This window comes from Lacerta agilis, chromosome 2 (genome assembly GCF_009819535.1).
Source record: "Lacerta agilis isolate rLacAgi1 chromosome 2, rLacAgi1.pri, whole genome shotgun sequence".
In the NCBI taxonomy this organism is placed as follows: Eukaryota; Metazoa; Chordata; class Lepidosauria; order Squamata; family Lacertidae; genus Lacerta; species Lacerta agilis.
In genome coordinates this window covers 97,238,683-97,264,614 of record NC_046313.1, presented here as the reverse complement: position 1 = coordinate 97,264,614, position 25,932 = coordinate 97,238,683, and the positions used below count along the sequence as shown (strand labels likewise).

At 42.8% G+C, this 25,932-nt stretch overlaps 1 protein-coding gene across 1 annotated transcript; it reads right to left on the bottom strand.

Moving 5' to 3' along the window:
* Positions 1–1,816: 1,816 nt before the first annotated feature.
* Positions 1,817–25,640, bottom strand: LOC117042950 (cadherin-related family member 3-like). The gene is made up of 13 exons (XM_033142575.1): positions 25,527–25,640; positions 24,275–24,452; positions 22,629–22,791; positions 20,955–21,057; positions 19,974–20,072; positions 15,591–15,826; positions 10,160–10,331; positions 9,088–9,332; positions 5,209–5,408; positions 4,763–4,782; positions 4,599–4,630; positions 2,992–3,040; positions 1,817–2,093 (listed from the first exon to the last, which is right to left on the bottom strand). Exons 1-13 carry the CDS (start codon positions 25,582–25,584, stop codon positions 1,930–1,932), a joined length of 1,719 nt encoding a protein of 572 aa, XP_032998466.1. The 5' UTR covers positions 25,585–25,640; the 3' UTR covers positions 1,817–1,929.
* Positions 25,641–25,932: the final 292 nt, after the last annotated feature.

The window sequence follows — 25,932 nt, the reverse complement described above, 5'->3', positions numbered from 1 at the left end:
CAGGTCTTTGTTTTCATTTAACCAGCACAATGTGATATAGATAAACAAATTAAATGGTGCCACCTAGAGAAATCATCAGCAATCTGTGCTGGAAAATAAGAAGAAAAATATACCCCCTTGCAAATTTTGGCATCCGATTTCTTCTTTTTAATTTCATTCCTTTTGTCAGGGATCCAAGTGTCATATTAAAAGCACACGATCAGAGGGGAAGGTGATGGACCAGGAATTGTTGTAGCAAAGATAAGAAACGCATCAAAACTCTTGGTGTGGTTTCCAGCTAAGTTTAAAAAAATCTTCATATCACAATGGTCCAAATAGGATTCAGGGCCATCTACTGTTATTAGTCATCTTTTTAAAAACAAAAAACAGCAGCAGCATGTCACCCCATTGAGTTCAGTGGTAGTTGCTCCCCAGAAAATATACTGATGAATCAGTGGAATGAATCGGTGAAACAAAATGGTGGGGGCAGGTGATTCAATGAAACTATTCCTTCTGTAATGACTCAGTTCCATGATTATTATTATTTTGTTAAATCACTCTTTTCCACCCGCTCTAGTTTTGATCAGCATTGCTTCCTCAGTCAAATTTCAAGATGAATTTAGAGCCCATGAAAAGGTTGAGCTGATGTGAAAAATTTATCTAGCTAAAGAAACATAGTTGATATTTCAGAGCAGCAACAAGCATCCTGATACTTCATCCTGACAATCTTTTCAGTGTGTCCAGATTTGAAACAAAAAAACAAAAAACTCAAAGTGTTAATGGTTTAAACCAACATTACTGATGATCCAAGACAGGGCCACGTAGAATTGATTGCTGTCACTGCTGTCACTATGGAGATTTAGTCAAAACATTTGCTTATACCTCCAATATCCAACCTATAGAGCCCTCCAGATCAATAGGTAATAAGTAAATTAAACTTCTAAGGGAATTGGTTTTCCCCATTTCTAATTTTCCTCTTTTTTTAATAAACTTCAATACAAAAAAGCAATTGATCAAAAAAAATTTTTATTAAAAATGATTAAATGCCATTTTCATATCAGAGTTATTGGATTAGACACTGCTGATTTATAAAGCGCTCGGATGCTCAGGGAAATCATAGCAAAATGTAGGCCCTTTTCAAAGTTTCATTGATCCTAATTAGATATAGAAAAACCAGGAGCAATAGTACAATCAAGAAATTGCCTTTCAGCTGGAAAATGGCTTTAGCTCAATGGTAGATCACATGTTGGAGTTGTATAAACTTCTAACATCCCCAGAAAAAGGATATCGGGTAGCAGAGATATTGGAGAGCTATTGCACTATGTGCATCCTTAGTCAAATTCATGCCAGATCTAGATGTTGGCTGTGACTGCACATAATACCAAATCAGGGTTTAGCACTATATAAATGAGCTAAAAATGGGGTGGTACCAGATCCTACATAGCCCTACATCCTATTTGAGTGTTTTTTGCCTGCCCAGAATGAGTCCTTGCACTCGGATAACATCTCTTGTTCGCCTAGATAGAGGAGACAAATGTGCAATATGTTTCTCTGTCCACTTTTTACTCTTGATTTGCCCCCTGGAAAGTTGCCCATGAGTGAATGTGGACCTCAGGCTTAATAACATTCCCTACCATAGATTTCATTATACAAAACTCATGACATGGTGTCCTTGTATTGTGGGCTTCTCTGGCTTTGCTCTACTTTCGGCAGCTGCTTAGGGATGCAGGGTGATATAATGATGTTGTATCATGTCTTACCAAGGAGAGAGCCCATGTCTCAACAGCCTTCAGAAACAAACATGGCTTCATTCTGAAAACATTTCTTTTCATCCACATTCAAAAGTCCATCTGAACCCCACTCCCTGATACTAAATCCATCTTCCCGCTGAAGACTAGTAGAGAAATAGATCGGTTATGATTGAATGATTGGCTTTAAAGGCTGAAGAAGTTATGGATCTTTAGGGAATTTCATTGGCATGTTCTTTTCAGGAGAGAGACTCCGAGACACCGAAGATATGCTTGTGAGATCCAGATTGTTTCTGATGGGTTCTTGAGGGACTTTCCACTTTCTTGCTCCTGACTTGCTGTTATACTGATAGAGATTTCCTGTGACTAAGGAAGAAAAGGAAAATGGCATAACGTTGCATTATTACCTGTGACTAGAACTAATGCAAAGTTAGTTTCATTTCTGAAAATTTTGCTTCATATTGATGAAGAATATCAGAAGTGCCTTGCTTTATGAAACCAAAGGCCCATGTAGTCCACCATCCAGTTCTCACATTGGCCAACCAAATCATAGAAACATAGAGTTGGAAGGGACCATGGGGGTTACCCAGTCCAACCCCTTGCAATGCAGGAATCTTTTGAACAATGCGGGGCTCGGACTCATGACCCTTAGATTAAGAATCCCATGCTCTACTGTCTGAGCTATTTATGGGAAGCCCACAAACAGGGTCCTTCCTTTGTAATTCCCAGTAACAGGCATTCAGAGTGGAAAAAGAACACAGTCATCATAGGTAGTAGCCGTTGAATAAGAAGTACTGAATGAAACAAATGAATAGGTGAACTTCAGGAGGCGTGGTGGCACCATCTACTGCCAAAGGATTTTGTGAAAGGTATTTCCATACAACCCATAGAAGGCATGTGTAAATGACTGCTGCAAATCATCTTACTCCTTAAATCAGGGGTCCTCAAACTAAGGCCCGGGGGCCAGATGCATTTTAAATAAAAGTGCACATTCTACTCATGTAAAAACACCAGGCAGGCCCCACAAATAACCCAGAGATGCATTTTAAATAAAAGCACACATTCTACTCATGTAAAAACATGCTGATTCCCAGACCATCCGTGAGCCAGATTGAGAAGGCAATTGAACCACATCTGGCCCCCGGGCCTTAGGTTGCCTACCCCTGTTCTAAACTGTGTGTCGCAACACGCTAGTGTGTCGGCTGCAGGGTGTTGGTGTGTCACGTGAACGCTCCCCACATTCCTCCTGGGAAGGATATATTACCTGGATCTTTGGCTTCTCCATTGAACACAGTTTCATAAGTGGAGGTTTCCTGAAGTGAAAACAAGAGTGGTCAAGTTTCATAATCATCGAAATTAATAAATGACTCGGTTTCAATTAACACCAGCACCTCACCACCAGCAGCAGGAGAGAAGCAGTAGCCAGACCAACTGCAAAGCAGGTAACAGTTTTGCTACCATCATCTTTCTTTGCCTTGATGCTGATTTCCACTGAAGGAAGAGGAGAGGTGCTGGACCATCCCTGGAGGAAGATGCTGGACACAGCCACCGCTGATCTGCAACAGCCTGATACCAGACTTTTGGGTGGGGAAGTCAAAGGGAGGGGGAATAGTTGCTTATTTGGCTCCTCAGATGTTGTTTTACTACAACTCTCATAATAGCCAGCCATTGGCCATGCTGCCTGGGGCTGATGCAGACTTTCCATGTTTGCTTTAATGGAAGTGATGGCTCTCTCTATATCAGGGGCGTAGCAAGGGGGCGGGCCGCCCCGGGTTCCATAATGGAGGGGGTGACAAATTATCAAGGAACAATTTTTTTTGGAATTTTTTTATTTTATTTTTTAAATGCCTGCTCCGAAGGTCTTATCTTACTATACTAGGGATTATATAGCTATATATGAAATTTCATGCATATCGGTTAATATATTGACCCTCCTCCACCAAAATAGTTGTTCACTTGGCTGTTTTCCTATGTCACGAAGGCTGAAATTTCAGTTCAGAGAGCACTTACTATTCCCAACCCTAACCCTGTGGAAAGCCATCCAATTAGACTTTAATTTGATTTTGAGATGTTTTTAGGAGGTAATTTAATTATTGTTTGATTTTATACCAATGTTATGTGTCTGATGTTAGCCACCTTGAGCCCGACTTTGGCCAGGGAGGGTGGGATATAAATAAAAGTTTTTTATTATTATTACTTGTTATTATTCCTTTGTAAGATAATATGAAATAACGTAAAACCATTTTGCAGGGGGGGGGAATCAATGGGGGGGTTGACAAGAAATTTTCCGCACTGGGTACCACCTGACCTTCCCATGCCTCGGGGGGGGGGGGTTGTGACAAAAAAAAATGCCCCTGGGTAACAATTTACCTTGCTACGCCCCTGCTCTATATATATTTTCTTTACTGGGACGCGGGTGGCACTGTGGTCTAAACAACCAAGCCTCTTGGGCTTGCTGATCAGAAGGTCGGCAGTTCGAATCCACATGATGGGGTGAGCTCCCATTGCTCTGTCCCAGCTCCTACCAACCCAGCAATTCGAAAGCACGCCAGTGCAAGTAAATAAATAAGTAGCGCTGCGGCGGGAAGGTAAACGGCATTTCCATATGCTCTGGCACTCATCATGGTGTCTCGTACACCAGAAGCGGTTTAGTCATGCTGGCTGCATGACTTAGAAAAGCTGTCTGCAGACAAACATCAGCTCCCTCAGCCTGAAAGCTGAGATGAGTGCCGCACCCCATAGTCAAATTTGACTGGACTTACTTTGACCTCATAGCAAAAATGGGTATACTTATTTAATTATTGTGAACTTTCATAATAAAATTCCTCACCTGTTGTGTCATTTTTCAGCCAGTGTCACAATATTACTTACTGTTATCACTTCCATGTTCTCTTTCTGGGTTCCTGCATCAACAATAAAAGGCATTTTACTTATAGGAATAAAATCAATGAACACACACACATATTATCCATTATCTGGATATAACAAAACAAACATTATAGCAACAGTATTTATAGTTTCACAGAAGGACTTACCTAAACTATATTTCTTTATTCTGTAATAGAAAGAAATTTAATAAGAGTCAGACATATTGCAAATACTTTTAGTTGCATGCATATAGAACATAAGGCATCAATTGTCGCAGATGCTTGGAGCAGGTGGATCAGAATGTGACCCAGCATTTATTTTCACTGGCGACTGAAAGTTCAGGTGCTTGAATCATCTTACCAGATTGGCTTATGGAAGTCGGTCTGAGGTGGGAAATGGTAGCACAACAAGGGAGGCTATGAGACTAGTATTAAAGACACACACACACACACACACACACACACACACACACACACACATCCCGCCCAAGCCTTCCATAGAAAACAGAACTGCCACAAAGGAATCCCAAATTTTATGCACAATCTTCCTGTCCTTCACAGGTTTCCACAGATTTTCGTTCTTTGGATTCTGGCCATTATGTCAAAATACATACCTTTTTATTTCCCTGGGAGCTTTGTTCCGCTGTTTCAGACATGCTTCCTTACACCCGCCATATCTCCACATCAGAAAACACGACCAAGCAAGCAATCCAACAGTCATAATTGCCGTCAGTGTGAAGATGAACGGGACATACCAGTTATCAGAACGGAATGTGTTGACTGATGTGTATACAATGGTCAGACCTTTCTTTGGCTGTATGGGGGGGGGAGGGAGGGAGGGAGGGAAGGAGGGAGGGAGGGAGGGAGAGAGAGAGAGAGAGAGAGAGAGAGAGAGAGAGAGAGAGAGAGGAATCTCTGAAACCATTTTAGTTTTGATGCAGTGCATGGGAAATCCGAGCTAAATCTCAACAACAACACAAGAAACTGTAGGATAGCACCGGGGGAGTGTGATTAAGACCAACTAAAAGAACTTCAGGACAGATCCTGAAATTGAGGCTCCAGTACTTTGGCCACCTCATGAGAAGAGAAGACTCCCTAGAAAAGACCCTGATGCTGGGAAAGATGGAGGGCACAAGGAGAAGGGGACGACAGAGGATGAGATGGTTGGACAGTGTTCTCGAAGCGACTAGCATGAGTTTGGCCAAACTGCGGGAGGCAGTGGAGGATAGGGGTGTCTGGTGTGCTGTGGTCCATGGGGTCACGAAGAGTCGGACATGACTGAATGACTGAACAACAAAAGAATGTGCCTGGGGGTGGGAAACTATTCAGAACACAAAAAGGACATGTCAGGAGTGTTTAAATAGGATAATCTACACCAAGAATGGGATTTCAAGTCACGAGGAACATACAATAAAATGTGTATATAAAGACACTGCAGAAACGAAGGCATTGTTGTTGATGCTGTACAGATTCTGCCCCACTCCCCCTGCTCATATCCCAGCCTACAGATAAGGGATCCAGAATGAAGAGCATTTACTCATTGCATGATCAAACTCCTCCCAGTCCACTGGCTTAATGCAGCCTTCACTAGGGATGGATGGGTCTGTCATTTCTGGCTTCTTCCAATATCTCGTTTTTCTTTTTCAAATCTTAAATTGAGTTTGCCCCCATTCCCCCCATCACTTCAAAATTATTATTTTTAAGTTCACAGGAAAATACATTCTTTTTGCCTGATTTCCCCTAGTACAATGATATTTTTGTGTTATTTTGACTAATATACACAATTTTTGTCTGTGCTTTTCAAAATGTTAGAATTTATCTTTGCATTGTCTGGGTGGAGAGCTGCACTGCAATATTTGGAGAGGCACGAATTCTGAAGGATAGCTGTCTTTTAGTTCATGTCTCGGTTCAGGAAATTTGAATTAGCCAGCTTTGCATAAAAACTGGAGGAGCTTCTCCTCCACCCCTAGCCTTTATAGATAGGCAGAGGAGTGTACCTAACATTTCTGTGCAGCTATGAGAGTTGTGCCTTCTTATTGTGACATAGCCAGCAAGGCCACAAAAAGGAATATTGGGAGAAAGGTGGAGTCAGGGGACCAGACTGAAAGTCTGGGCAGCTGCTAAATGATTTCAGGTGGGCGGGCGGGTCGGGGGAGTCCTCTTGGAATTCAAGCATAGTAGTCCTGAATGTTGTTTGATAAAGAGCTTTAACAAAGTTTGTTCAAAGCTATTGTGTCACACACTGCTAAAATTGACAACTCCCAAAGAGCTGAAAACTCAAGAAGGTTACATCCAATTTGGCCATTCTGCAGCTAATCCCCCTCTGGGATTTCTACATTCTGCTTTTAACCAATTAAGGAATACATTCTTTTTAATTTTATGCTCAAGTTAGCAACCAAATAAACAGAAGTATTCAAGGCTGTCCTTTCGTGAGATTTGGCTGCCTGTCTGAGGCCGACACTGTGGCAAAAGTGTCCCCCTCCATCTCCGCTATAGTCACCTTGCTATATGGGCTCTCTGTTGCATTTGCTGAACAAAGCCGCAAGTGTGGCTGACAGCCAGGATATTGAGTGGCTGTGAACATCCTCCTGACTTTTAATAAGAGGAAAGAGTCAATTTGAGTTGTGCCCAACACCTGCACTTGCCAGGCGGGGATTGTTTTAACAGGCAAAAGCAGAAAGAGTTTGACTTGTTATCTTTAAAACAAACATACCCTTCACTGCCCCATGCAGCCCCCCCCCCCCGCCCGGGAAAGAAAGTTTGTTAATAGCATCTTCTGTAACTAATTCAGTCTACTGAACAATGAGACCCAGGGCCTTTCTTTTTTGGATTTCTTAGAATATCAGTAATTCAAAGAAAAGTACTACGGGAAGGCAGGGGAGGGGTTGGATTTGAGTAGTTTTTACTTAGAGTAGATCCATTGAAATTAATGGAGCTAAGTTAGTCATGACGATTCATTTTAATAAACTGACTTTGGGGATGGATCTACACAAAGGGGGGGAAATGCTATAAATAAGTCTTAAATTAGATCGTTATAACAAAAGGAAAAACCCTATGTAAACTCGCATAGACAAATTTTGTGCTCTACAGCACCATCTGGGTGCCACATCTTCACAACGGAGTTACAACGATATAACTGACTGAGTGTAGCTGAGTCCCGGGTAAGTTAGTTGAGTTGCAATGTTCAGGGGCCGCTTGCAATTCACCCTTACTCTAAAATAAGAATGAGGAACCTATGACTCCATAGATGTTGTTGAACTACAGCTCCTATCAGCCTCAGCCAATGGTCAGGAATGATGGGAATTGTAGTCTAACAGTATTTGTACAGCCACAGGCTGGTAGTACAATAGCTTTGTAAACAAGCATTTTGGTTTCCTTGCAAATGTCCCGGCCCTCAAACACTCTGCACTTCAATCAGGAGAAAGCTGCAGTCACAGAGCTCAGGCGATGCTGGATTTCGGCATCAATATTGGCCCTTGTGGAAAGATAACTGCCCAGGTAGGAGAAGTGATTGACACTTTCCAATGTTACACCATTAAGTTGGATGATACTGTATGTTTGTGAAACATGGACCACTAATAAATGCCATCTCCAACTCCTCAGAAGATTCTATCAACGGTGTCTCCGAAAATGTTTACATATCACTTAGGAAGACAGGCGAACAAATGCCAGTGTCCTGGAAGAAGCAAAGATCACCAGTGTCGAAGCAACAATTCTTCTATATCAACTTTGTTGGACTGGTCATGTTGTTCAGATGCCTGATTATTGTCTGCCAAAGCAACTACAGTGGTACCTCGGGTTACAGACACTTCAGGTTACAGACGCTTCAGGTTACAGACTCTGCTAACCCAGAAATAGTACCTTGGGTTAAGAACTTTGCTTCAGGATGAGAACAGAAATGGCGCGGCAGCGGCGTGGCGGCAGCAGGAGGCCCCATTAGCTAAAGTGGTATCTCAGGTTAAGAACAGTTTCAGGTTAAGAACGGACCTCCAGAACAAATTAAGTTATTAACCAAAGGTACCACTGCACTCTATTCCGAACTTAGAAATGGAAAGCATAATGCTGATGGTCAACAAAAGAGATTTAAAGACTCTCTCAAGGCAAATCTTTTTTAAAAATGTAGTATAAATACTGGTCTGTGGGCGCTCCAATTGGAGAACAGGTGTCATGAACTTTGAAGATGCTCGAACTCAGGATGAAAGGGAGAAACGTGCTAAGAGGAAGGCACATTTGGCAAACCCTCTCCATGCTCAACATCCTGCCCGGAAACCTATCTCCCCACTGTGAAAGGACGTGTGGATCGGGAATTAGCCTCCACAGTCACTTACGGACTCACTGTTAAAACCGTGTTCATGGAAGACAATCTTACTCAGCTATGAGTGATCGCCAAAGAAGAAGAGACAGCCATAGGTTTCTCACCAATGGGTAGCATTTTTCCCACTGGATACCTGTTTGTTTCAATTGGTCTTTACTAAACACAAAGTACTACTTACATCAAAATATGGCGTTGTTGTTGGAGGAGTCCTGGTTCTAACCACAGAAACATCTATCAGGACTGTTCCTGTCATAGCTCTGGAAAGAGAGTTATTGTACAAGTTGTCGTCTATAATGTGAACCACAAGATGATACTGGGTCTGCTCGTCCATTCTATCTTCAAAGTCGAAAGGGCTTTTCACGATCAGTCGCGGTGAACTGGACCCTCGAATTGGGTCAAAACCGAAATGGTTACCACCATTTCCTTTGTGCGAAGAACAGAAAGAGAGATTAGAATGCCTCTAAATGCCTCTAAAATTTTATCTTATCTCGGGTGTATTTTTATACAAAAGGGCTTACAATGAATGCACTTTTAATGGTATCACCAATGGCAATAATGGTACCTTTTTATTATTTTCTTTTGTCTGTATATTTGTGCTTTCTCTCTTGAAATATGCAAAATTCAGTAAAGCCTTAATTTTAAGAACGATGATAATAATAATAATGGTTCCTTTTAAAATGAATGTTCATAAAAGATGCACATTTGAAAAGCAGAAGTCAAGCAAAGGTGCAAACTAGGCTTGCAGGGGCAGGGAATTGTTCTTCCCTCTTGAGAGTATCAGTGGTTACTATGGCCTGAGAGGCATTAGAGTGCACTACGATTTCATGGAACTAATCCTGTGTACACACCCAACATTTAAAGCATGACTCCCCCACCCGGCAAGAATCCTGGGAACTGTAGTTTCTTAAATGGGGCTGCGAGCTGTAGCTCTGTGAAGGCCGAACTACAGTTCCCAGGATTCTTTGAGGAAAGCCGTGAGTATACGAAGCCCAAGAACCTATGCCCTTAACCATCCATAACACAGAAATCAACAAATTCTGTTTCTTCTCCCACCACCACATATCCATGCCAGAAAAGGTTCCACTTATTGTATTCCTCCGTGACTCTCGCACAGCTCTTCAAAGCACAGAGCCTCTCCGTTTGGTGGTTAGGGTGGAGATTGAAACCCTAGCTAAGCCCAACAAAGTTTGGAAAGTGTTGCTCCACATCAAAAACCATAAGGAGACATTTCGTGATGAGAGAACTTTTACCGGAAACAATCTCAAACCGCATTGAAGTATCAGCAGAGTCTCTATCATGGCAGGTAAGCCGAAAGCTGTTTATATTTGTTCCTGGGGAGGTACTGTCTAGCACTGTTGCTCTATAGGTAAGGGGTGTGCATAGAGGGGCTTCATCATTCTCTTCTCTGATATCTATTGTCACCTGTTGAAAGAAACAACAGCAAATCAAGAGGATCACAGATAACGGGGCCCCACAGAAGAGTGCTGAAGGGCCATGGCTCAGCTACTGTTGCTAACAAAATCTAACGCCCTGGAAGAAAGAGTGTCACAAGACATAGCTGTGTCGACTGGCTCAGAGGAGATCAAAGGCAACAAGGCGATTAATGGAGGATGTGTCTGTCAAGGCAGTAGCAGGAGTGGGGCTCAGCATACTGCCTCTCCCCCATATGAACCAACCCAGACCCTGCAATCGATGCCTGAGTCCCTCCACGAGAGGTCCAGAGGGTGGCAACATGAGGACGGGCCTTTTCTGTGGTGGCTCCCCACTTGTGGAATTCTCTCGCCTGGTGCCTTCATTACATATCTCTTGGTGCCAGGCAAAAACATTTCTCTTTTCCCAGGCCTTTGGCTGATTAAACAATCTATGGTCTTTTAAACTGGGGGGTATTGCTTTTGTTTGTTAGTATGGCTTGCGTTTGTGTGTTTTTTTAATATTGTAAACCTCACTGTTGTTCTCAGATGAAGGATGGTATAGATATTTTAATAAATAATAATAATAATAATACCTCCCATCACCCAAGCTGCCGCTGTTTGCTGGGGATGGGGAGAGGGAGGTGGTGGTGAGGTTTGGTGTTCTGCACCTACATTCTGTTGCAGGTTCCGCTTAGATATTCTAAACCAAAGGGTGGGAGGCAGGGGGATCTGCGATGTTCATTTACACAGAAAAGATCAAAACACCAAGCAAGCTGGAAATGCCAGACTCAGCCTAAGGAGATGATGAATGGTTTCCCACCTGAAACATTCATGAGTGACCTCAGTAAGCTCATCTCGCAGAACAGCATTCGGATGAGAAACACTGTAAGAAGCTTTCACACCCCCCACACCCCCGGGCAACACACACAAGCATGCTTTTATTAACTAGAAAATTAAGAGCACGAGACGAGTCTTCTGGACCGATCTAGTCCAGCATTCTGTTCTCACAGTGGCCGACCAGGTGCCTGCAGGAAGCCTGAAAGCTGGACATCAGCTCAGCTGCATTTCTGCCCACCCGTAGTTCCCATCAACTGGCGTTCAGAGGCATAATGCCTTTGTTAAGCAGCTAGGCTAAATATAGTCACCGGCTTGCCTCCACCTCGGGAAAGCTGCTTTAATAATTCTGAAAGAGAATTGTTTCAGGAATCTTTTCCCTTACAGGTGTGGGGACTGGACGGCAGTAATGGCATTTTCCAGTTGTTTGCAAGCAAAGGAAAACCGAAAGTACCAGCACTCTCCCTTGATCTACTTGTGCGAGAAGGAGACAGTAGCATTTGAAATAGGAAGGCGTGGCTCTTAGCAGTTTTTTTTACGATTATCATTTTAAAAAAGCAATTATAATTATTCCAGGCTTAAAACAATAGGCGCTGGAGCTCAAGCCGGACTGAAACGGAATCTTCTGACTTGGAAACCTTGAACAACTTAGATCCGGTTGCACAATGAGCCCCTGTGGGCTAAAGGATGAGGAAAGCTCTCTGTACAACCTAACAGGCGCTCACTAGCAAGTCTAGGGGGCAAGAAAACCACAGTCCTGATCAATGCATAATATGGGAGATTCAGGGCACAGCAGCATGCTGCTTCTCTCACAGATTGGATGCATTCATCCAACACATTTAATATTCCAGAGCCACTGAGGACAAGGAGACACAGCCAAAGAGGTATTTCAGGGACCCTTCCCACATGCTAATGTGGGGCAGCTGCTCTTCCAAGTGGATTGGCTAGGTGTCCTGTTTTACAGAGAACAGTCGTCCTGAAGGTGTCCTGTATCTGAAGTCCTGCCCAGTCCAAGTGATGGAAAAGAGTTTCTCCCTGAGATTCCAGAGAGCTGCTGCCAGCCTGAGTAGACAGTACAGGGATCCATATCAGACTCTCCAAGTGTCCCTATTTTCCAGGTACAGTCCCTGATGGACAGAAGCCATCCCAGTCTCTGATTTGACCCCAGAATGTCCCGCTTTTCCTTAGGATAATCCCTATTTTAATCAGAGAAATGTTGGAGGGTATGGAGTTATCCAAGCCCCCAAGCCATCTGGAGGCAGCCCAGTATAGGGAAGTTTTAAAATGTTTAATTTTAAAAAATGCAGCATAGATTTATACATTTGTCCCAAGGTGAAGTTTTGGTGTTAACTGAGCACCTGTATTTGACACCAATTCTGGTCGCTTCTCCTCTGCACTTCTGGATCACCCTAGAGCCAGGTCTCTGCTTGGTTGACTGAACTCCACCTGCCCTCAGGGCCCATGACACCTGTAATTAGGTTAACTGCTTTGTAGCAGCATCTGGGAGACAGAAAGCGTTAGCAAAGTGCTATGGCTGCTGAAAAAAATCAGTGCGGCTGAATTTTTGAAATAGGTTGTTTTTTCCCTACAACAAAAGTCCACAAGTCCACAGGGCATTGCTTAAGCAGAAACCTGCTCTCCGGAAGTCAGAGAAGAAGCTGCTCGGATCAAAGAAGGACAGAGAAACAGCAAGTGGCATTTTACACGACAGGTTACAGCTTCATCTCCTGTTGGAGCAGACTAATTGCAGCCTAAATCCCTGTACTTTAATCAGGCCCCAGTCACACACTGTTGCCTCTCCACCAGAAAAAAGTAAGATACATCTGTGTTGGTAAGGAGAATAAAAGCTTCTAAGACACTTCCTTTCCCCACCCTATAAAATAATGCTTTAGTTTTTGTAGGCCCTATGGTGACAGCAGTCACGAAATTAGACGACGCCTGCTTCTTGGGAGAAAAGCAATGACAAACCTAGACAGCATCTTAAAAAGCAGAGACATCACCTTGCCGACAAAGGTCCGTATAGTTAAAGCTATGGTTTTCCCAGTAGTAATGTACGGAAGTGAGAGCTGGACCATAAAGAAGGCTGATCGCCGAAGAATTGATGCTTTTGAATTATGGTGCTGGAGGAGACTCTTGAGAGTCCCATGGACTGCAAGAAGATCAAACTTATCCATTCTCAAAGAAATCAGCCCTGAGTGCTCACTAGAAGGACAGATCCTGAAGTTGAGGCTCCAGTACTTTGGCCACCTCATGAGAAGAGAAGACTCCCTAGAAAAGACCCTGATGTTGGGAAAGATGGAGGGCACAAGGAGAAGGGGACGACAGAGGATGAGATGGTTGGACAGTGTTCTCGAAGCTACTAACATGAGTTTGGCTAAACTGCGAGAGGCAGTGAAGGATAGGCGTGCCTGGCGTGCTCTGGTCCATGGGATCATGAAGAGTCGGACATGACTGAACAACAACAACAACAACAACAACAACAACAACAACAACAACAACAACAACAACCACCCTGCCAAGCCAAAAGGGGCCCAGCAAGCCATGTATTCTTGACACACCTCTTTTTGGCAGTCTGAGACATCATTCATTTGAGCTTTGTTGGGCCACTATACTAGTAGCTGGCTTAATGTGTCCCACTTCAAGCAATTGTTTGCTTGGGTTTATGCAACCCGTTCTGCTCTTTCACTATGCTGATTTTAGCCTCCTTGGCTTCTGTGGGATTAAGCCAAATCACCAAAATCAGATCATCAAATTTAAGTAACAAATCCAAATGCTTTGTGATGATTGCAGGAGCGGTGCATCTGGGATTATTATTATTATTATTATTATTATTATTATTATTATTATTATTATTATTACAGGGAGAAATGGAAAGCCAATGAGAACAGTCTCTTTGGGTTAGGCATGATCTGCTGTTATGTGTTCCACATGCCCCCCTTTCTTGAAAATATATATTCTGTTGTACCTATCATTATTACACCCTAGTGTTACAGAAGAAAGTGCCGCAAGCTTGTAATTTATAATCAATGAATGAGCTTTCTGTGTTACAATAATCCTATGCCTTTAGGTGTTAATTAAAATGTTCCCAGCAGCTAGGGACAGAACAGCCGTACAGAGACATGCTCAACAGATGAGCCGCTTGCTTGCAGTGTATCCGTTGCAACAGCCAGCAGCTCCAGCTGACCCCAGCTGTGACCAGGACATCCAATACTAACAGTCATGACTTTGCATGACAAAAAGGGGGACTGGCATATAGAGCCATATGAGGAAGGAGGTGTATTTGCTAATTTCTGATATATTTGTGTTCTTATACTGAAGCCCCTCACGCCCAGCTTATAAAGTATGCTGTAATTTGGGATGTTAATTCCAATATGTCTCTTTCCTCAAGACCCACTGAAAACCCTAGCCCAAAATGGAGCTTTTCGCATTTCCAGAGTTCAGAGCTTTCCTAGTCTGACTTTATGCTCGGCACACAGCCACATGGTGCTGTTGAAAGGTGGCACCTTCTCGTCTCCACTAATCCACATGGGATAGACAACTTTACCGACAAGATGGGGCTAGAGCTCTTCTGAAAGTTGTTTTTCGGTTACTTGTGCTTTGCAGGATGCCAGACCAGATTACTGCAAAGAGTTTTTTGGTGGTAAGATCTAGTGATCTTTGTGTAATTGTCTCCATATCACTCACCAGGTAATCCTTCCTTCCTTCCCTTACTCTTAGTTGTTTCATCTGTTCCCTTGTCCCCCCCCCATCTGCCTCTACCCTCTGCAACCCTTTAAGACTGCCTTCCATTTTTTGACATAATCATTCTTCATCCATGACTTCCTTGCCTCCTTTTCAAGACAGAGCTTCACGTGATGCATGGGGCTACCACGTTGGGGGGAAAAAAGCACCCCTTGTGTTGAATTCTTTCCAACAGCCCATAATTTGTGATAAGAACACATCCTGTTCTCACAGTGGCCTACTAGATGCCTGTGGGAGCTCTGAAACTGTAGTCTCAATCCAATCCCCCTCGAAAAGATGTCTAAATTGGTGGCCATTACCATATTTTGTGGCAGAGAATTCCAGAGTTTAGTTTACCTTTTCTTCTTTTCTAAAAAGAAATGCTACCTTTACTGCTCAGCACTACATATCTAGCCATCAAATAAGTCCCTTTGGGGTATGTGACATGCTCTCTGGTCATGCTGATGGTTTGACTTGGAAGAAGCAGTGAAAACAAAGGCAAGGCCCACCTTGGACCTTTGGAGTTCTTAAAATGGTCTGGCAAAGGCACAAGAGTTTCTTTACAATGGTACCCTATGAAATAAAACGGTTTGCATGACACCCGCCTGCCTTCGATTTTCCCATTCTAGTGCCCATAATTCAGCTACTGCAGAAAGGAAAGTTAAAAGAACTGGCTGGATTATGTTCGTAAGAAAACTGGTTATCTCAGACTTACTAGAGTACTAGCAGTTCTGGGATGAAACAGATCACAGTCAACAGCTTCAATGATCAGTTTGTACTGCTGGACAGATTCGTAGTCTGGTTCTGTTATCAGTTCTATCACTCCAGACACTGGATCCAACCAGAATATCTCAACGGGGTAAAAAATGCCTCCATGGCCTATTCTATAGGTCACACAGTCTGATGGGTAGTCTTCATCTGTGGCAGTTACTTGTCCAACTTTATGGTGAGCTGTAAGAAGACAGTGGTGTTTTACAAGTGCTAATTTTCAGACTCGGTTTCATTTACCTGGAATTAATGTAGTAGTGACTAAGTGGAGCCTCTCCTTTTTCAATAGTGAAAGCCGAGTGCTCAGAAAATGAGCCTATTACTGTGCTGCCTTTGTAAAGGCTTATTAGCAATCCCTTCTTATTTAGCCATATAACAGGGCAAAAATGACACAAACAGGAGCTCCTTAATTACCTCACAATGAGTACAAGGCATAAGCTGCATTTATCGCTGTTGGGATGAGACTGCGGCGTAATTGACCATTAAATTATTCTCCAATTTGATTTCTTTTCTCTATAAAAGACTCTAGGGGGTGCATCTTCCCCTGAACTAGTTGCGTGGCATTTTGATTACAGACAAAAGAGTGAACTCAAAGGTGAGTGGTGGGGGAAGAGGAAGGATCCACGTGTCACTAAATATGGAGATCAGCTGTGCCTCTTGCGCACATCAGTGCTGTTAATTTATATAGTGTAAAGGTAAAGGGACCCCTGACCATTGGGTCCAGTTGTGGACGACTCTGGGGTTGTGGCGCTCATCTCGCTTTATTGGCCAAGGGAGCCAGCATACAGCTTCCGGGTCATGTGGCCAGCATGACTAAGCCGCTTCTGGCGAACCAGAGCAGCGCACGGAAACGCCGTTTACCTTCCCGCCGGAGCAGTGCCTATTTATCTACTTGCCCTTTGTGCTTTCGAACTGCTAGCCCTAAAATGTCACAAAACAAGGACTTCCAGGATTATATTTGTATTCCCTAACAGGAATTGAGGTCGGATTAAGCAACTATGGGTTTAGACTCAATGGCTTGGTGGGTAAAAGATGGACTTAAGTTGTCCCCTCGCCCTCGGTTGCTGCATTTGGCATACCATCAGACCAGCAGCTCTCTGGCTCTTCCTCCTAAACCCTCTGTTGCAGGACACATTTGTGTATGCTTTGTCACCTGTCCTGGCCTCCCTAAACTGCTCTGCTTCCCCAGGTGCCTTGCAGGATGCTATCCCATCTGCAGTGCTGAAGTAAGATTCAGTTGTCAGCCCAAACAGCTTTCGTACATGGAATGGGGAGGGATGCCAGCTTGTCTTTCAAGCTGCAAAATGTTTTGTATCAGCCCCTCATTTCTATCCTACCTCCCATACATAGGTCTCCGCCTCTTTGCAGCAACTGCATCAGATCTCAGTAAGTTGCTGCCACCGTTGTCCTTTCCCTATATCATTTAAAATGTTCAGAGCAATGGAACATAATAAGGCTGAAAGGAGTCCAGACCAACGGCAGGAGGAGATGCTGACCGATTCAAAGCTGAGGTCCATAGGCGAGACCCACCTGAGTCCAGCCTGAATCCTTTTGGGATTTCTGAAATAGCATGCCTGGTGTTCATGTAAATGCAGCAAGCAGATGACAAGTAGTGACTAGCGAACGTGATTCTGTTTATTGGTGAACTGTTTTAAAACAGCTGCCCCAGTTGCCAGTTCATTTCCAGGCCCAATTCAAGGTGTTCACATGTGCTTCAACCCCTAAATGTCTTAGGCCCCCAACACCTAAAAGATCACCTCCTTCACTCTAAGGTGTTAAGATCAGCAGAGAGGGCATTTTGGTTGTTCCGCCAGTCTCAGAAGCTCAGGGAGACTGTATTCTCTGTGGTAATCGCTAAATTGTGGAACACATTCCCCACAGAGATGCTTCTGGCACCTTCATTGCATACGTTTGAAGGACACAATTCCCAGCACGTTTCCGGGCACAATTCAAAGTGTTGGTGCTCACCTTTAAAGCCCTAAATGGCCTCGGCCCAGTATATCATCACTCAGCCTGGACACTGAGATCCAGTGCAGAGGGCCTTCTGGCAGTTCCCTCACTGCGAGAAGCGAAGTTACAGGGAACCAGGCAGAGGTGAATTATTGTATTTTAATATTTTGCTGGAAGCAGCTCAGAGTGGCTGGGGAAACCCAGCCAGATGGGTGGGATATAAATAATAAATTTATTATTATTATTATTATTATTATTATTATTATTATTCATTATATAGCTTTCGGCAAATGTTGAAGAGATACCTCAAGTGTCAAAAACCGGGGCAAAGAGGTGCATATCAGTACCCACCTAATTTCTAGAGTAGTAAGTTGTTTGAAACAGACTATAATATTGTGTTTTAATTGTAAACTGACCCAGGACTTAAGGGTGACAGGTGGGCAAAGGAGAAGAGGAGGGGAAATGTTTCCACATTGCAAAACCAGGAGATATTAGTTAACGTTTGGGTGAGCACTACCTTGTCTATAAAGCCTGAGCTGAAACCTTGTCTACAAAGCCTGAGCTGAAACCTTTGCAGTCAGATAAAAGGTGTCTACTACTGGGCCTTAGGAATATGCCTTATACCGAATCAGGCCACTGGGTCCACCTAGTTGAGTACTGTCTACACACTGACTTTCAGCATCTGTCCACGGCTTCAGTCAGAGGCCTCTTCCCATTCTACCTGGATATGATGGTGAATTACTCTTCCGCATGCCAAGCAGGTGCTCTCCCACTGAGCTCTGGCCCTTCCCCTCAAAAAACACAACAGCGGGTTAAAAATGCAGCTTATATTGCACAAGTACATACTAAGAGTTGCTCTCATTTCCACATTGTAACTGTTAAACATAATAGAAAGCCGATACTTTTCCATGGGTGTGAAATTAACCTTTCAATAAAGCATAAAAAGCTAACCTGAGCACTTCTCAAGCTCAAGTTTTAAAATAGAGCTATTATGAAGGCTCCTGAAAGGCTGCCAACTTTTCTCCTTGAAAAACTACTGTAAGCGAATTGCATTTCCCTCGTGGCTTCCGGCACAATGTGATTGAGCTTCTCCGTTTATCATGAAGCTGTTTCGGATCTTTTTAAACAAGATGGGGAGGTGGTGGTGATGAAACGACACATTTTTCAGGTTAAAAGGAAACTAATTTCGTGTGTGTGTGTGTGCCATTTTCTTTTGCTGTCAGCAGTGGATGCGTGTATATGTCAAACTTCATCAAAGAAAATTACTTTAAATATTTCAGATTGGCGTATTGTGTTCAAATTATATAGCTACCAAGACCCCATACAAGGCAATTTTGTGCTAATGCAAAAAAAAAAAAAATTAAATAAATGCAGCTCGTTCTTTTGGCCTTTTTATGGGCACTGCTATAAAGGAAGTTATAGCATCGTGATGTTTCTGCATTTTTTTATTTTCAACTACATGATTTCCACCCTCCCTCAACTGATTCAAGTCAATGCCCATTGCTATAGCTCAGTGGTACACAGGTCACAAACTCTGCAGGCAGAAGGCTGTAAGTTTGATCCCCCACATCTCCAGCTAGCAACAATTTAGTAGCTGGTGACAGAAAAGACCTTTGCTTGAGACCATGGAGAGCTGCTGCCAGTCAAAGTTGACAATATTGGTGGCCTAGGTGGAGAGTGTTCTCGAAGCGACTGGCATGAGTTTGGCCAAGCTGCGGGAGGCAGTGGAAGATAGGGGTGCCTGGCGAGCTCTGGCCCATGGGGTCACGAAGAGTCGGACACGACTGAACGACTGAACAACAACAACAGGTGGAGAAATGTGATGCCTTCCTATGACTAATGCAAACGGTATCCAGTTCAAATTTCAAGTCAAGGCCAGTAAAAGTGTGAATAATTATAGATAATTATGAGCAGGTGACAACCAACCTTCCTTCCTTCCTTCCTTCCTTCCTTCCTTCCTTCCTTCCTTCCTTCCCATAATTTCTATTCCATGCCTTCAATGTAATTTTATGTTCCAAAGGAGAGTAATAATAAACAAACAATAAGAGTATAATTTTTAAGAAATAGAAAATAAAATAAACCATACACACTAACACAAAGAACTGCAATTTTTATAATTACAGTGTTACAATTATCAGAGTATAATGATCATTGCCATGTTATGACTTAATTTCTCTTCATTTTGAGCTTCTGGTTCAAGTTTAGTACAGCAGCTCTCGTGCTATGCTTAAGTTTTGCTTTATTCGTTGTGTCTTTGAACTTTTTTATTTTAAAGAAAGGATTACCATTCTATGCTCCTCTGAGCTTTTTTTTTATAAGGCAAAGCGGTTAATATATTTTACTTTATTTTAAAAAGAAACAATCAAATATTATAACGTACCTCCAGCCGTTTCAGGAACAACAAACGCATAATCTGCTTTACTGAATGCCGGCCCAAATTCATTGACAGGTAAGACTTCGACAATTACCGTAGCAGTTACTAATAAAAGAACAAGCAGACCAGCATTTTCCAAGTATTAACCTGAGAATTCACCCAGCTGACAGCAAATAGGAAAACAACCAACAGGAGAGTAAATTGAAACAAGAGGCCTAGGTCTCCATTGTGTCAGAGGGAGCCAGTATGCTGGTTAGAGTGCTGGACTAGGATTTGGGATGCCATAATTCAATCCAAACTGGAGCACGGAACTCACTGGCAGACCATGAACCAATCACTGTGCTGCAAAGTTTTGTTGCAAGAATAACACGGAGAAGGGAGAACCATGTATACCACTTGGAGCTCCTTGGACAAAATATGGGATCCAGGTGTAATGATCAATAAATACTAAGCTATGGCCAGTGTTTCATCCCCAGAATCAAGGCAGAGTGGTCCTCAAAAGTGTCACTTACTATTTCATGGTCCTAAGGTTCCAAACCTAAAGCTGGGGCAAGGTGGGAGAGGGAGGGAGGGAGACATAGAAGATAGAATCATAGAATCATAGAGTTGGAAGAGACCAGAAGGGCCATCCAGTCCAACCCCCTGCCAAGCAGGAAACACCATCAAAGCATTCCTGACAGATGGCTGTCAAGCCTCCGCTTAAAGACCTCCAAATAAAGAGACTCCACCACACTCCTTGGCAGCAAATAAAGTTTTAATCTGCCATATTTTAATATTTGTTAGAAGCCGCCCAGAGTGGCTGAGGTGACCCAGCCAGATGGGTGGGGTACAAATAATTTATTATTATTATTATTATTATTATTATTATTATTATTATTATTATGAAAAGATGGATTCCCCACACAAGAATCACAAAGGAGGAAATGGTCAGAAGAGCAAAAGGCATGGAATGCTAAGAAACACTTGGATTCTTATTAAAATCCTCACCTGTGTGTGATGGATTTGCATCATCGAAAACAGAGAGAGTCATTACATGGGTGCTGCCAACTGCAAGATTCCGTGGGTCTTCGTAGTCCAAATATTCTGTTATCTTCCAACACAGCAAGAGTGAACAATTAAACCATGCAGCGTAATATCAAAGGCAGATCGAAGCTGTTGCATATTTCAGATTAACAGTTAAATGCATCTCAATTTTCCCGTTACAAATGCAGATGCAACTATGGATAAGACTCAACCAGGTGCAATTTCACACTCGGAGGACTGCGATTTGGCGCACCCTGCTAGAAAGAACACTTGGCTCCAGTTGCCGTAGGAATGCAGAACTGAAAGGAAGTATTTTGCTGCTCCTACCTGGAGGATGAAAGGCTGCTGGGTTGTCTGTGTGTGTGTGTATGAATCTTGGGAGCTTGAATGCGGAACGGAGTTTGTGTTATTATTACAAGCTGTTACTTGTAAACTGCCTTGAGAATCACTTGATTGGAATGCAGGGTATAAACCACCAGGTCCAGATGGCATGATGGCATCCACCTGAGAGTTCCCAGAGAACTCATATGTGAAATTGCTGCTCTACTAACAAAAGTATGTATTTGTCCCGAAGATCAGCTTCCATACCTGAGAACTGGAAAATGGCAAAAGAATTCTATTTAAAAAGTGTGGTGGTGGTGGGGAACATGGGAGATCTTGGAAATTACGGCCAATTAGCTTAAAAATAAAAAAGGTGAATGCAAATATCAGCAGCAGCAGCATCACTTTATTCTTACACAACACCCTTCCTCCAAAAGGAGGCCAGAGTGGCTCAAACTATGCATATTATCAGACAGATATATTCAATGGACGGCCAAGAATGGTGTTAGCTTCCACTTGCCACTCAGTGACAAACCCAGGCTTGTTGCTGAATAATAATAATAATAATAACTATTAATAATAATACCCTGCCCATTTGGCTGGGTTTCTCCAGCTGCTCTGGGTGGCTTCCAGCAGAATATAAAAACATAACCAAACATCAAATGTTTAAAACTTCCCAATACAGGTCTGCCTTCAGATATCTTCTAAAAGTAATATTATTATATTATATTATATTATATTATATTATATTATATTATATATTTTTATAATATTTATATAATAAAATTATATTAAATTTATGTAATAAAATTATATTATATTATTACAATATCACATTTATATAATGCTCAATTGTAATAAAACCTCAAACTGGTTTACAAAAAGAATAAAAGAATAAGATTATCAATAAAAACTGTTTAAAACAAAATATTCAAAAATAGTAAGCTAAGACCAGAAATTGGCTTGATTCAGCTGCAAAAGGGGAAAAAAGAACCCCACCATTTCCAGACTAAAGTTCATGAATTTTACCAAAGGAATCTTTTCCTCAACCATCCTAGGATGTCCAGTACCATACATGAGCTCCCTTAGATCAGGTCAAACTAATTGTCCCTCTAGCCCAATATGTTTTATTCTGTTCTGACTGGCTGGCTAGAGTTTCGGATCTGCCATGGGCTTCTTTCACCTGGACATGCCAGGGATTGAACCTGAGATGTTCTGCATGCGAAGCAGCTAATCTGCCACTGAGCTATGATGAATCCTCCCTTGTTCAGCTGCTGTGCCCTTGACTTGTCTTCTCCCACATCTTCATTTACTCACCCGAATAGCATTTTTAGCACCTGGAACTTGTTCAAACAGCTTTCCAGTACCAACCGGGCCACTGTTGGGTTCATAATGGAGTTCATCGGGGGGATTGTCCGTATCGTGACATCTGACATTAGCAACCACTGTATTAATTGCAATAACTTCTCTGCTGGTATATCTGATTAAAAGGAAGTCATCAAAATGTGACATGCTTGTACCAGCGACCTCAGTTTTCTTCTCTAAATGTCTATCAAATCAGAAGCCGTTAATGATAGCACCTGTCATTTTAAGATGACGTTCCACAAGGTGCTCAGACTGGGAGAATCTAGATGTGTAACTTCACAAGGCACACTGTGATTTATAGTGACTGTAATCCGTCTGAAATTTTTTATACCCAGTAGTTCAAGCGCAACCACGGCAGGAGTATAATGGAACCCTATTTTATAGTCCTATAACTGCACTGTCATGAATGCTTCTTTAAAACATATTTGTAAGAGTCAATTCAATAGAAAGAAAAGACTTAACTTGACTACTTTTCCTTCACATTTTTAGGGGGATTCCAACAAGATTTCCCTCTCTCTTAAGTGCTACAGTGCTACTCACATATTTTCAGGATAAAGGGAAGTGAGTTGAAGTCTCCTTAAAACAATATGTGCTGGCCAGTTGTGGCTAGTGCCTATTGGGCCTTCTGGGTGGGTAGGAAGACCAACAGTAGGTGGAAACAGAGACAGACAGAGGTGAGTAATTCTAGTTTTGTCCCTATCCTCCTGCCTGCTGAGTTCTACAAGGGCAACACTGAGGCTGCCTTCCCATTTTGCAGAGCGAAAAATCAGTTTCTCTCAACACACATCCTCAACAAGATTGCACATCCTGCGGTCGAGACAGGTGGGTGCGGTTACTTGATACTTACTTGCAAACCCTCCCCTTGATTAGATTATGTATTTTAAAACCTTGCCCTTGCTATCATGGTATATGCCCACCCACAACGTCATTGGTCAGGTATAGACCATACACCCATTGCTGAGACAGCATGCATCTGTTTTCAAATAGGCTCACTGTGGGGTAATACATAATCAATCTGCAATGAGCTTTTATTTTCACAACTAGCCTGACAAGTGCTTTTCAGAGGTGTGTGTGTGTGTGTGTGTGTGTGTGTGTGTGTGTAATAAGTCTAGACCAGGCATAGGCAGACTCCGGCCCTCCAGATGTTTGGGACTACAATTCCCATCATCCCTGACCACTGGTCCTGTTAGCTATGGATGATGGGAATTGTAGTCCCATACATCTGGAGGGCCGAAGTTTGCCTATGCCTGGTCTAGACTGTGTGAGAACTAGGTAGAACAAAGCAAGAATTTAGTCCCCACTGGTTCTAGAGGGAAAATGTGCATTGGCAGCCTGAGACTAAGGAAATGGAACCTGACAGGCAGTGCCACCAACTGGACTGCTTGTCAGAAAGAAGGCTAGCAGGTGGGAGCTGCCTGGGGGCAGACTGAATATGGTGGGGCAGGGCTCCATTTGCTCCAATGGCGTGGGATATTTCTTTGACCCATTTGTTCGATTGTTGTCAATGAGCTTCTTTATATTTTTTGAATATCTATGTGAAGGATTATGAGAAAAACATAGCTAACAATTTCCTGCCGCTTCTTGACTCACTAGCTCACCTGTATACATACTGATGACAGAATGGCACGTTGTCGTTGATTCCATGTACATTCACAATCACAGGAATGCCTGCACACCTCCGGGTACTGCTGCAAGCCACAACGGTGAATGACTGAACACTGATAAATCCAGCCTCTTCCACATCCAGTCTAGATGCAATTAGTAGAGTACCACGAGCTGCAAAATAGTTGTTAGGATAATGATGATGATTATCTGTGGCCTGGCCTGGCTGGAACATTTAGTAATGCTTACTAAACTATGAACCTGCCCATAATCTAAGACCTCCGCCTTATGTTCTGCTTGTGTGTCCACTACTGAAATTGGTTACGTTAGTGAACACATGAGCGGGGCCTTCTTGGTGGTGGCTCCACAGTTGCAGAATTCTCTTCCAGTTAACATTTCCTTGGTGTATTCTATCCTGGCATTCATTAAGTTTTCAGAAATTCCTATTTTAATTTATAAGCCCTGCTGCGTCAAGCCCAAAGCCACACCTAATTTAGCATCCTGTTCTTAACGTGGCCAACAAGATGTCTAGGGAAGCCTGAAAGCAAATGGGCACCAGCAATGGTGAAGGACCATAGCTCCATGGTACAACACATCCTTGGCATCCAAAAGGCCTCAGGTTAAGGCTCGAAAAACATCCTACCTGAAGTCCTGTAATGCAGCTGCCATTCAGTGTTGACAATATTTAGCTATAGTAGAATGGTGGTCTGACTTGGTATTAAAGGAACTAGAGCAGAAAAAGGACCAGGAGGCTCCAGGGATAGGCAGTGGGCCTCCATCTGGGGCATCAGCAGCTGTCTAAGGTATGATGCTGATGCCTGGTGCCCGCCCTGTAATACCCCAAGTGGCTCTTTGCATATTCCATGGGATATGCTGCCCCTTGTAGAAGAAACAAACTTCATATAAATTTGCCATTATTTTGCAACATATTGGTTGGTCCTCTTAAAGCCATCGCCCACTGAAATAATGGTTCCCCCTTATGCACCACACACCTTGGCTACCTTTGTTTTTCACATAAGCTAGCTTTTGCCAGCCTCGTGCCCTCCAGATATTTTGGACTACAATTCCCATCAGTCTTAGCCAGCACAGCCAGTTTGGGCTGATGGGAATTGTAGTCCAAAACATCTGTTCCAGGAGAATTATGTAAACTGACGGTGAGCTATCCTCTTCTCCTGTGGTTGTAATAAAAAACAAAGGATTTAGGCTAGGGGTAGGGTTTTGCCAGGATTCACATCTGTCATGGCTTACCTTTGTCAATCATGAAGTAAGGATTGCTTGGATTAAGAACAAAGGCAATAGGATCCATTGGATCTTCTCCTGCAGCATGACACTTGCCAACAGTCACCCCAATGGGAATCTCTTCGTCCAAAGTGATGTTCACCAGAGCCATTGAAACAGAGTCTCCTGTCCTAGGAGTCAATCTGCCTTTCCCAATACTGAAAAAACTAAAAAGGCAACACGGCTTATAAACAGTACAGTAGAACCTCTACTTACGTCCTGCTCTTACTTAAAATTATTCTTATTATTTCAGAGTTTCAGACAATCTCTGCTCCCAAGCAGAAAGGTGATATGGTTTTCCACACATGACAATAAGGAACTTATACTTATAAGCAGCATAATGAATATATATATAATCTGCCCCACTATTATCCCT